Here is a 13,810-nt window from a genome sequence, read left to right on the forward strand (position 1 = left end):
GCAGAAGTGACCTCAGCATTTAATGGGGCGAAGACAGAATTTAACAACAGAAAGCAGTTTCCTGTTGTCCTATTAAGTGATGGCAATTTATTTAGCATAACACAGGTGAATTTGATCATAAGTACCAAATGGGAATTTGAAACATCCAGTTATGTAAGTGCTCTATGCAATCACATTAGATTTGACATAGAATTCTCATTTGCCAAATTGTATGTAGAGGTCCTATCTGTGAAGTAGTTCATATATCTCACCATGGATGATGACCAATACAAGCTACTGAGATTATCATTCACATTCATTTGAACAAAAAAAGAAATAAGGAAGTCACAAGATGTGTTTTTTGTTTATTCCCTGCTCCGTTCATCTTTCATTGTGGCCTGTCACCTGCCAACAATTAAGAGCAATTTATAACAAAAAATAAAAGTAGAATTACTTAAAAATGCATCAACTGTACAAAGAAGTCTTTACACAGAGAACATCGGGACGAATGCAATGCAGCATTTTTATCAGATTCTGAAATAAAAGTGAGTTTGTAAAACATTGTATGCTGTATGGAGATAAACTTGGAGGATGTCATACGAAACCATTGAGTGAAAACGTGACACGTATCTAGTAAACTAGGATGAGAAATTCTTACAATGACTTTTCAGCAATTTGAAAATGTTATTGCAAGGGTCCTGTGATTGACTGCTTAACAGCTACAGGCAGACAGAATAGATTAAATGATGCAAAAATAAAGACAAATGATATGAAACCTTGACTGAACTAGAACTCCTTTTCAGGAAAGATATCCTGAAAGATGAGGCCATGCGTTGGACAGATTGTGTCTCTGAGGGTACAACATGGAAGCACTCTGACAGCCCATGCAGAGAACATGAACCACATGCTCACAAACTCCTTAATGCATCAAGAACAAAAGAATGACACCTCCTGTGGTTTAAAAACAGCTTAGCAAATGTGTTTCTGTTGTACAAACAAAGCAGAATTTGGCTTATATTTGGCAAGCAGAACACTAAATTCTGCAAGTTGAAACAACAGTTGAACATTTTAGGAAATGCTTATTCAAATTATTTCTAAGAGTAAGATGTGAAAATCAAGTCCTCTTTTATGTCTGTGCTTTAAGTACAGAGCCGGAGTCTGGCAGTGTTTAGCCTAGCTTAGCATAAATACTAGAAACAGGGGGGAATAGCTAGCCTATGTTCAATCTGAAAATTACACTTAAGACCTTGAACAATTACTACATATATACCACATATCATACTTGGCTTCAAAAAACCAACATGGCAATTATGCTTTTGAGGTGTTGGTATGCACACTTAAACAGACTCCAAACTTTAAACAGAGCTAAGCTATCGGTTTCCTTCCCAGTCTTTATGCTAATCTGTCATTCACTATCAGAAAGAAAGTGAATAAATGCATTTCCCAAAATTCCTACTAGAATTATTCCTTAAACCAATAAAATCCTCTTCTCCTACAGTCTTTTTCAAAAGCAGAAATGAAAATCTTGCTCATCATCACATCAACCTTACAGTACAACAAACATACTTAGAATCTTGCTACCAGGTGAGTGATAAAGGGGAAGCCCTGAAGCTATCATTGCTAATGCTCTACAGTCAAACCTTTCATCAACAACCAGCTGCACACCCCCCAAGCTCTTACAATCATTTAAGAAACAGAAATACACCTGAAACTGGACCAGAAGAAGTAGAGATCTGACCCAGCGTTACTGAAGATAAAAAAGGCACAACAAAACATCCTGAGGTACAGCAGCGGTCCAAACTGTTTGGCAACAGAAAAGAACAAGAAAATTACTTCAGAGTGCGAATATACCCAAAAGTAGCTCAGGTAGAAATATTTCTCCAAGAGTGACCTGAAAGAAAAGACACACGTTTTTGACCGAGCTTGGTGTGATCCTAGCTGGGCAGAAAGCTCAGCACTGGCAGGAGTCCTGTAGACCTCGCTTCACTGGACTCCTGAAACACTGAAAAGGCCTCCGGTTCACAGATCTGCTACCACCAGGCTCAGTGGCTTGTGCTACCATGTCAGTGCTACTGAAGAAGAAATGACCAGATATGGACTCAGGTGGAGGATATGAAGACAGACTGGAGAGGTGAAATGACAGCTAGGATTGCTTCATTTCCTGGGTTACGATCTTCAAACACTGCTATGTGAGGCCATTCAGGAACTGTTCCTGTCCATGTTGAAACATCCAAACTTATGTTATGAAAATGAAGAAAATATCACAGAATTTTAAAGTTATCTAGTTAAAGGATAGTCTGCCTATCTTCCTAGCAGGTGGCTGTAATTGTCCCTTCTGTCCATACTAGGCATGGGCCGGTTACCGGTTTCAAGGCACACCGTTGTTTGAAAAAGTCAAGGTTTCAAAACCACTAACATTTTCTGTCATACCGTTCCTAAGGTATGAGCTGTTTTTTTGAGTGGTCAAGGAGATAAACTGCAGTTTAGTAATCCCTCTCCCTGCCAGTGTGCAGTGTGTTTAAAAAGATAAAATACATTGTGTTCAATGGGGGGAAAAAAATATTCTTTACCCAGACATTTAAAATCAAAAACATTTTAAAGCTGTAATTGCAATACTGTGATATTGTGAAACCGTGATATTTTTGCTGAAGGTTATCATACCGTCGGAATCGTATACCGGCCCATGCCTAGTCCATACTGGCTTTTCTCCCAGCCTTCAGGTTTGACCATTCTTAACAGCTATGAACTCTTTTGCCTTTAGATGTTTCCGGATGACACACTAAAGATTAAAGGTTTCAGTATGCTGCAAAGAAAGTGCTTGTTGGATCATGGAACAGCCTAGGAACCTGCGCTGCATCCAGCAGTTTCTGAAACTAAGGTTTCGACCTTAAATCAGGCCCCTTCACACAGTGTTGGCCAGGTGGTCTAAGGGGAGAAAGGAGGCAGGATTCTCACAACACCATGAATGCCTTCAACAGTTTGTCCCTATATGAACACTGCTTCGCAGCCCTCTCTTTGAGGCTTCAGGAGTGGCCTTTCCGCTAGAAACATTTGGGCCTTTCGATGTGGTCAGACGATATGTTGTATGGATTAGCACAGTGAACCTTAACCTTAAGGGGTCTTGCCAAAACTGAGAATTCCTATTTGAGTCACAGAATATGATGTAAGACCAGGACAAAGCACTGGCCCTTACTCAAACTGCTGAAGCCACATATTAGCTATCAAAGCTGTAAACCAAAAAAAGTTGGTTGTAGTGCTTGATTTATCTAATCAAATCCAACCAACAAAACAAAATCCCTCTGCTTGGATCAGTAATGGGTAGCAGCACAACACAAGAGAACTAAGAACACATCGCTGCCTGCACACGGGACGATGACTGCAAGGACTCTGAAGGGAGTTTGGAAAATTAGGAACAGGTGAGGAAGAATAGAGGAAGAAAGAAGTGTTTATATTCTGCCTGTTACAGGGACACCCATATTCAGCCATTTACATTTCAGCAGTTAGAAAGCCTTCTTTATATCCCTTTTGATACTGTGGCTGAATGATGAACTCAACATGGAAGATTAAAAGTCCAAAGAAAAGTTGGAGCAGCAGAGATTTCTTTTTTTTTATCTAAGCATGTAAGGTTTGAAAACAAAATCAAAAGGTAAAAATCAATGCTTCACAATTGAACAGAGAGGTTTGGCACTTTATTGTCCTCCAGTCCAGGCATGTTGCATCGACTGTGGATGGATAGATGGATGGATGGAAGCAGGAGGACTGTCTGAAGTCACATTGAGAGGGTCAGACGATGGCGCTGGTGCCCCGGAGGCCAACCCCACGGGCAAACTGCTCCAGCAGACCGGTGATGGCGCCAGAGGGGCTGGGCGCTGACGACTTGAGGCCAACAGTGGAGCTGTAGGCGGCCAGGAAGACCTCCCGCACCGCCTCCAGACGGGCCTGGCGCTCAGAGGGGAGGGGACACCTGGACAGGAGAGAAAGCAAACAAGATGAGACACAAAGAAACAGGAGAGATATCCTACGTTAAAAGTGCTGTAAAAATAATAACAAACAAGAAATCCGAAGAGAAGAAGACCGGAATGACGCAGGCAGAAGCAGTTTGGATCAGCCCAACAGTAACCATCACAGAGCTCACACACTCATCATCATCTCTCAGCTTCTCTCCCTTCTTCCCAGTTCCTCTCGTTCCCTCCCAATAAAGATGGATAAATGTTATTTGCTTGCTCACTGCAAGTATTGCTGGCGGGACACAGACCGCACAGCAAGAACTATATACAAGTGTACGTCGATGATTGACCAATCACATTAGCCAATGCACCACCGGCAACAGTCATTTGTAACCACTAGCCAACCAGCCAGCCACTAAGAGTCAAATTTAATAACTTAATGCTTCATCCACACACTCTGGTCACAGCGGAGAACATACACTTCTATCAACAGATTGTTGATTGGCTCTTTTTCTGTAACCAGTGTTGCATCAAAGCATGACGGAATTAGCTAACTAGCTTTAGCTACCCAACCAGCGGTCCACTAGTTAGCTAGCTAGCCTGTTAATTCCACCATACTTTCATAAGTTACCCTAAACATATTTAGCATTTTTGTACTGCAGTATTTTGTCATTTATAAGCAGGCATATGCTCATGCATGTGCCATAAGTGTGACATAAAAAAAATAATGCTAGTCAGTATGCATGCAGGAAGAACCCATTACATTCTGGAGCGGATCACAATCATGGGGCAGATACACAGATGATTTTTCACTTTCGTTAAAAATAAGAGATGGGGCATTCAGTCTTGGCGGGGGTCTGCGCTCTCCCATTGCCTTTCTATTTTAAAGATTTTTTGGGGGGCATTTTCGGCCTTTATTTTTGACAGGACAGTTGAAGAAATGAAAGGGAAGCGAGAGGGGGGAATGACATGCAGCAAAGGGCCGCAGGTCGGAGTCTAAACCAGGCCCGCTGCGTCGAGGAGTAAACCTCTATATACGGACGCCCCCTTTACCAACTGAGCTATCCGGGCGCCCTGCCCTTCTTTTTCAATGAAAAAGCTGACAGGAGGACTGTACAGTGTTACTTACATCCGTCCACTGGGTCCTTCATCCTGAAAACTGAAGGGCAGAGGGCAGTCGTAGGCAGCAGCCACAGCAGATGAGCTGGAGAAGGCCGAGGCCAGAGGGGGAGGGAAGTGAGAGTGGTCATGGATGCTGCCACAACCTGAAACTATCTGCCAACTGCCGTACTCTGTAGAGAGGGAGGAACCTGACCGGGTGTAGTCTGCTGCTAACCTGAGAGAGACAGGGAGGAGACAAGACTCAATCTAACTACATAAAGACAGCCAGTCTCCTCAGAGGTAAGCTAGTTAGCAAGCAGTCATGTATTCACAGGTCTTTCTCACTGCAAAATGAAATACAATCAGTAGGTAATAAGAGCTGTCGCTCTGCTTTAGGAAAAAATAGGCATACATTTGTTGTTGCCGGTGTCACACTCATATTTAGCTTTAAATAATCACTAAGACATATGGTTCTATACCATCCTGATACCACCACTCTAGTTTCCATCAGCCTCCAGCACATCTTCTCCTCCGCCAATTTAGAAAACAATACAAAACCAGCTGTGACTTTTAGGTTTTTTCCTTTTCAAATCTACAGTATTTTCATAGATGTCAATTTAAAACATTTAAATTGGTTGCAGGAGAAAACTCTTCTTTAACCACTAACTGAAGTCAGCAATGAAGGCACTGTGAGATGGTCCAAAGAATACATCTGCTGGTCTGAGCCGCCTCGACCTGGTAGTCACTTTATCATGGTGCAGAGAGTCATGCTAAAATGTAAAAAATGTTATGACAGCAAAGATGGAAAACGTATCGTATGAGATTTTCTCATATTGGATTACACAGTGAACAGTTATATTTTTTTTTTTATTATTATTTTTTGGGCATTTTTAGCCCTTTATTGACAGGACAGCTGAAGAAATGAAAGGGGAGAGAGGGGGGAATGACATGCAGCAAAGGACCGCAGGTCGGAGTCGAACCCAGGCACATTGCGTCGAGGAGGCTCTACCAACTGAGCTATCCCGGCGCCTTGAACAGTAGGTTTTAATAGCGATGGAATCTTTTATTGCTGGGATATTGTATATCTATCTATAAATCGGGATCTCTCTGTGTCCCCACACATGCGCAGTGCAGCAGCGAGGGCGGGGAGACGCTAAATTGCTATAGGCTCATTGATTGGGGTTCACCGGCTACCGGTGACAAAAACTGATTGCTGTCTACCCTACATGCACATGATGAAATAGGGAACGAGTTTTGTTGCTGGCGGCGGGCGCAGCAGTGATCGCTTCGGCGTCTCCGTGATCTGGGAGTGAATGTGTCAAGCCAGGAAGGTAATCACATACAGGAAGGCCACAGCGCAGCTTGATACTTTACAAAATAAATCTACTCTTCACGCCCTAGTAGTTCCATCGACTCACTCACCTTCTTCCAGGGACAGCCAATGGGCTACTGCCAATGCGTGTGACGCCATGTTCTGATTGGTTGGAGGAGGAGGAGCTGGAAGACCTGGCCTCAGTGAGTGGATGGGAGAGGTGCTCGTCCAAAGCGTGGGCTTTATTCCAAACAACCATCTGAGGAGAGGAGGCGGGGCCTTTTCTCCTGAGGACACAAACAGAGCAGGTCCGTGTGCAGCACCAGCAGCTTGGGATCAGAAAAATACTTTGGTACCAAATCAAGTTTATTTTGATTGACATGAAGCATCCTCATAAGTTAACAGTTCCTTCTAAAATATCTGACAGTAATCTGCTGTGTTATTTTTATTACAGTGATCCAAATCCCTCAGACTCTGGAGCTAAGGTAAATGAGAGCGGTAGGTGGGCACAGAGGGGGTTCGGACACAGACCTCCTTGTGGTTCTATGCTTCTGCTAAACGGTCCGTGCATTCACATCCATGTCTGTCCGGACTATATGCAGTGAAGACTTTGAAGCAATTTAATAAAAAGGTATTGTACTGAATTCTCACTGGTCCCACTAGGTGGCAGTATTAGTTAGATAAATGGACAGGCATTAGGCCGGGCAACTAAGCAAAGACTGGGGTCCTTTACTACTGCATCTGTATTTGTAGTGAGTTATTCCACTCGGTACAGCCAAGGAATGAGCGTTGTATGCGTGAATGAGCACATTAAATAACTAGAACCCATATTTCAGTCACTTAGATGTTCTGTGGCAGAGCTTTACTGTGTTTACGGACGATTTAGAGAGTTTGATTGTTGTTGATATTTCTATGAGTAGATTTTATACTGTTTCTACATCGCTGTTATTAAGCTAATGCTAACGCGCTAATGCTAACGCTGTGAGATGCTAATCTGTGAGTGTAGTATATTAAGATAGTTGATGCTAATGTGACAGTTTTGTATTCATTTGACATATGACATACATTCATTTTGCTGTCATATTGACCCACTATTGTTTTCTACTCTGATTATTATTTCAGATACCATACATATACCATACAGGCATCCTACTGTCCTTCTACAAAGCTGTTCCTACTGTTCAAACCACTGTACCAGATTCTGAACACCAGTAAAGTTAAGTGGAATCAAGACCTCTGCCCCCTGTGTCTATCTCTCTAACCGGAGACCCATTGTAGATGAGGAGCCGGCTGTTACGGATATACATATTCAGTCCAGTTAATTCTTACAGGTATTAAGTGTATGTTTTGGTTTCTAAACAATCACCACAGTTTCAAGATTAGTGTCACCAATTCAGTATCCGACCAGATGTTTCCCCTTCTGTTCTGGAGTTATGGCGGTGAATAACGGGCTTTTCAGAACATTATGGCGTCACAGTGAAGTTGACTCCTGGGATATAAAATGTCACCACTTCATCCTATTAGACATGTTAGTTAGTTTTGACTTCATATATTACCTTCTTACAGCTGTATTCTCAGTAATGAGACAATCTGCAAGAAAAAGGTTGCTTTCAAATCACTAAAATAGTAGTGACAGCACCGTTTGGCTTAGCTAGTTATCAATGCCGTTAGCATCGTGGCTAACACTATTGTTGCTTAGTTTATGACAAATCGTTTCGGCTGTGCTTTCTAACATGATGTCATTGCCAGTCCTTCCAGAAAAGTTGTTTTGTGATTGTTGCGGGCAAAAATCCTTGATTATGCGGCACGTTTTCTTAAAAAATGCGATGGAATATGCAGGATATTTATGCAATTTTATGCGATGAAATTGCGGTAACTTGCAAAAATTGCGGGAACTTGCAAAAACTGCGGTTTGATGAAAAAGAGAAGAAAAAGTGATTACCCCAACACTGCTTTTTTTAAAACTTAATTTCCAAAAATAGTTATGCGCCGAAAGTGCGGCATATTTGAAAAAAATGCAGCCCCCGCATGAATATGCAGACTTTGGCTGATTATGCATTGAATTATGGGATCGCATAATCGCGTTTTTCTGGAGGGACTGCATTGCGCTAACAGAGCCCTGTTAGCCTTTACAACAGAGCCGCTTGAATACACTTGTTAGATAATATTTCAATAGAGTTCTCGGTTTGTCACTGTGTGCTCGTAGTGGAAAATAATGTAAACAGAGAGAGGCAGAAATGCAATGCGCCATGACATAGATCCCCTTTATATCCCCTATATTTCACGGCAGACATGTTGACATGTCATAGTAGGAAAAGCACAGGTGTATTCAAAAGCATTAATGATGGCTGCATTCCACTTCGGAGAGGCCCTGGTATTGTGCATGCTGACTCACTGAAATAGCTTACTGGGACACTTGATAGAACTGAGCCATCGTCAAGGTTATCAATTTCAGCTGTACTTTTCCTACTATGACAAGTCAAAAAGTCTGCTGTGAAAAAGGTCCATAAAGGGCGCTAGCCAGGCTGATGTTGGAAGTCCCTCTAGTGGAGAGAACGTGTAACAATAACCACCACATGCTTATAGTGGCATTGACGATGCATAAGCCTGAGTAGTGTAGTACATATTAATAATAGGCTGCATATGAGCATTAAATATTCAAATATTATTTAAAATAACAATAAAAATAAAAATAATTTGGTATTATGGTATTATAGAGGAAGACTGACAGCTCTAGCGCAGAGCCATTCAAACTAAGCTGGGCAGGATCACAACATTTACATTATTCCAACATCAACCTAATTACCGCTGATCTTCCAAAAGTGCGTGAGGGAGCCAGAAGCTGTGATGACTTATTCCTGCGTTGCCTCTCCTGTAAATGGGACTGCATTTATATGGCGCTTTGCAAGTCTTAACAAGCACTCAAAGTGTTTTTACACAGTACAGCACCATTCACACACACATTGATATACACTGAGGCCGAGGCTGCCGTACAGGGACACATTCACACACATTCACACCCTGGAGGCGCCGCATCAGATTCAGCGTCTTCAACATTGGACTGCCAGGGATCGAACCACTGACCTTCCGGTTGGTAAACGACTGCTCTACCACCTGAGCCACAGCCGCCTCTATGCTAGGCGCCCTACCTCCCCGTTTTACGGCTGATCATGTGTAGGCAACTCATCCCGGCGAGTACCAGAACGCGTAGGAGACATTTCTGCAGTCAGTTCTATTTCAGTGTTTCATGGACTGGAGCAGAAAAACTTCCCTGTTTCCTTTGTTTCTGATGTGGAGTTCCTGTCATCACCATGAACGTCCCGACGCAGTCAGGCAGAGTTATGGACTGACAGAAAGTGAGCATGTAGTTGGCCTCCCCCCCATTCCCGAGTCTTCATCATTCACTGAGCGTGTGGGTGGACAGGAGTGGAACTGAGCCACTGTGATAACTTTCTCAAATTGAAAGATGCTCTAGTATTATCTAATCTCACTGAAGCAATATGCCCACGCAAACGCTGTGTTCAACACTGAAATACATGGAGCTCTGTGTGTTGTTCCTTGAAATGCTTGCATTTGAACATGAATGATTCACTTATATGAAAAGGTCATCTATCAACTTTCCAAAACATCCAATAAAAAAAATTGTAATAAATGAAGTGAGCCTGTGTGTGTGTGTGTGTGTGTGTGTGTGTGTGTGTGTGTGATACTGACCAGCTGGAGGCCTGGGGTTGGCTGGGGAACAGGTCCACAGTGTCGTTTGTGAGGCTGGAGGCGGCGCCCGCCTCTTCAGTGATGAGGGAGAAGTCACTGCTCAGACTGGTCACACTGCCGCGGTCCTTGGGCTCTGAAAGCAAACACACAGCACGGCTGTTGGCTCACTTCCTTTTTAATGGCTGACATTCTGATGTATCATAGCAGGAGCTGTAGTCAAACCACAACATCTGGGTTCTGTCATACAAGTAAGAAAACCTCATTCAAAATGCCATTGACATTTGTTGGGTCGCAGTTAGTTCAGACATGGACAGGACAGAGGAGGGAACCAGGGGTAAAAGCATAGACTGTATAAGTCAAGCCAAAACATCTTGAATGCCCCCTGGTGACTGGCTGCAGTATAGCTCATAAGCCCCACCCCCTCCATGTTAGCTGATGGACCAAACTAAAAAGTCAAAGAACACATCAAATATTTTTTTCCAAAGATAGTTTCTGTCCTTTTAGGTAGTTCTGATAACACTTATGTTTGTTCAAGTGTTCATTTTTTCTGATCAATTTGTTTTTTTTGTTATTTGATGCTATAAAAACAGCTGAAACTTCATGATTGACAGCTGGGATTGTCTCGAGATTGGTCGGGTGTGTGAATGGGCGGAACTTGGATACCGCGGCTCCACTGCCTGATCACTACAGCGCAGACTCTGGCAGATGGCAGCGCCCGCATCCGGGAGATTGATCTGCTGTTGCTGCCTCTGTACACTTTGTACAGTCATTCCACATAAAACTCCTGCTACAGCCTAAACCATAAATGATGGGGGGTTGCCATTTTCAGGACTGGTCCAAAACTCCGCAAGGACCTGAGGCGCAACAATTGACCCACTTCCACCACTAGGTGGCGCTATAGCAGAAAAAACGCTTTCGCCCACCCAACATGCTTTCTGTAGTGGAATGGCTTCGAATGACGACCAAAAACGCTTGTCTTTTACTTTGAACATTTACTGTTCAATATGTTGCAGTTTTACACACAAGAAAGTGAACAACTTAAGCTTGACGGACATGTTTTGCATCTAGCGTCTCACGTTCATCTCAGTAAGCTAGCAAGAGTACACAACAAACAACTTCCATGCAGGCTACTTCAAAATAAAAGCACTTCCTGTGACGGTTCGCAGTAAAACTAAATTACTGTTAAACAAATAAGGTTGTGTACCTTTTCACATATCAGCTGTAAATCAAGTACTGTAAATAATGTAAATAGTGAGTTTTAATCACACTATAATTTACTATTTCCTTTAGAACAGTAAACAACATGAATTTCTTATTTAAGTGCTTTAAACAAACATTTCACAACACCTTCATCATACACTGGTTAGCAAAGATTTGCCAAAATTGACACTCATATAGCGATTGCAATGTGCTTTCCTACGATGTGAAAAGAGTGCGTGAATTCAACATTAAGTTGTTATATTTAACTATTTTAGAGGTTGTGGACATCGTTTACTTCATTAATGTGTTACTGTGTTAATGGACTGAGGATTCGGTATTCAGTTTTGGATTCGGCAGAATCTTAACCAGTGGATTCGGTATTCGGCCGAACCCCAAAAATCTGGATTTGGTGCATCCCTAATTTTAACTGCTGGCTGGGCCCTCTTGATCGATCCTCTAGTAAACCTAGTAACCCATCCAAATACTTTAAGGCTATCAAAACTTTTCTTCAGGAATTCTCTGTTTCAGACTCATGGTGTTTCTTCAATCCCACGGGCAGGGAGTATTCATTCTTCTCCCGGTCCACCGCACCTACACCCGCATTGATTACCTCTTTCTTGACAACAGACTTATACCCTCTGTCCGCTCATGCTCTCATAATCCTATTGTTGTATCAGATCATGCCCCGCTGACTTTAGACTTAGTAGTGGGTGGGGGACCAGTGTCGTGTGCACCATGGCGTTTCGATTCACGTTTGTTATTGGACGACAAGTTTGTCCACTTTCTACATGGTTAGATTGACTTTTTTAGAGCCACTAATGAAACGCCTGGTGTCTCACAATCCCTGCTGTGGGAGACGTTTAAGGACTTCATTAGGGGGCAAATCATGTCATACACCTGTTTTGCGAGAAAACAAAGAGGAAAAAGAAGATGTCTGAGCTGATGACCCATATACTACAGCTGGATAACATTTATGCAACTTCCCCCTTACCATCAGCATACAAGGAGAGACTCTCCCTATAGGCAGAATTTGATAACCTTTCTACTATTGAAATTCAAGGAATGCTGGTAAAATTACACCACAATCACTATGAACATGGTGATAAGGCAAGTAAATTACTTTCCCATCAACTACGCCAGACATCTTCAGCACATCAAATCCCCCAAATTCTAACTCCTACTAGTGTAACGACCAACCCTCAGCTGATAAACGTTGAGTTTAGGGACTTTTATGCCACTTTTTATACTTCCGAACAGTCAGCGGACCCCTCACTCTTTGACTCTTTTTTTTTTTTTGAATCTTGCTGTCCCCTCTGTTGCTACAACTTCCAAACTACAACTGGAGGAACCCATAACAGTGGAGGAAGTTTCACAAGCGGCAGGTTCTTTACAGTGTTCTAAGTGCCCAGGACCAAATGGTTTTCCTGTCAAGTTTTATAGGAAGTTTATAGTCAAACTGGCCCCACTCCTAACCAACATGTTACGCCTATTCATTCAACTCCGCCTCTCTCCCTGAGTCCTTATCTCAGGCCTCCATTTCATTGATATTGAAAAGAAAACAAAGACCCTCTTTCCAGCGGATCTTACCGCCCCATTTCGTTACTCAATGTTGATTATAAAATCTTAGCTAAGCTACTGGCTATGCATTTGGAAACGATCCTGCCTTCTGTAATCTCCCCTGACCAGACAGGCTTTATTAAAAATAGATATGCCTTTTCTAATGTTAAGACGTTAATTTAATGTTCTGTACAAGCCCTCCAGCTCGAAAAACTCAGATTATAATTTCCTTAGATACCAAGAAGGCTTTCGATAGAGTGGAGTGGGGCTATGTTTTCCGTACGTTAGAAAGTTTCGGCTTTGGTGAGAAGTTCATAGACCGGGTGAAATTATTGTACATCCACCCACTCACCTCTGTCAGAACTAATAACAACCACTCTAACTATTTCCCTGTCCTTAGGGGTACGAGACAGGGATGCCTGTTTTTTTTCCTTATCCCCCCTGCTTTTTGCAGTCGCCATAGAGCCTCTCGCCATTGCGCTACGATCTCATCCTCATATCACTGGTGTGAACAGGGACAGCATCGAAGAGAGGGTTTCGCTCTATGCAGATGATTTGCTCCTCTACGTCTGTAGGCTAGATACATTCATACCCACCGTGCTTTCTGTTCTTGATTCATTTGGTCTCATCTCTGGCTATAAACTGAATTTCAATAAGAGCGAATTATTACCCATAAACGCTGCGGCCCACAAATACCCTCTTCACACAATACCTTTTAGAACTGTTCTTGACAAGTTTACATATCTGGAGGTCAAGTTACAGACCAATTCAAGAATCTCTTCAAATGTAACTTTACGCCTCTCCTCACCCGAATACAGCAGGACTTTGAGAGATGGTCAGTACTCCCTCCGTCTTTAGCTGGTCGTATCAATTCGGTTAAAGTTAATATCCTGCCCATATTTTCCTTCCTTTTCCTGTCTTTATCCCTAAACCCTTTTTAAAAAAACTTGACGGGATTATTTTAAAGCTCATCTGAAAAAAAAAAAAATTCATACAATACAGT

General features: G+C 42.5%; 1 protein-coding gene across 1 annotated transcript in view; it reads right to left on the reverse strand.

Moving 5' to 3' along the window:
• Positions 1 to 324: 324 nt before the first annotated feature.
• Positions 325 to 13,810, reverse strand: part of mtmr14 (myotubularin related protein 14) — a 47,355-nt gene continuing 33,869 nt past the window's right edge. The window contains exons 16-19 of the mRNA XM_039798442.1: positions 10,051 to 10,183; positions 6,450 to 6,626; positions 5,056 to 5,262; positions 325 to 3,943 (exon numbers count right to left, since the gene is read on the reverse strand). Of these exons, the coding sequence (XP_039654376.1) occupies positions 3,763 to 3,943; positions 5,056 to 5,262; positions 6,450 to 6,626; positions 10,051 to 10,183 (698 nt within the window). The 3' untranslated portion in view covers positions 325 to 3,762. The remainder of the gene's footprint in view (positions 3,944 to 5,055; positions 5,263 to 6,449; positions 6,627 to 10,050; positions 10,184 to 13,810) is intronic.

The sequence above is a fragment of the Perca fluviatilis genome, chromosome 4 (assembly GCF_010015445.1).
Source record: "Perca fluviatilis chromosome 4, GENO_Pfluv_1.0, whole genome shotgun sequence".
Taxonomy (NCBI): Eukaryota; Metazoa; Chordata; class Actinopteri; order Perciformes; family Percidae; genus Perca; species Perca fluviatilis.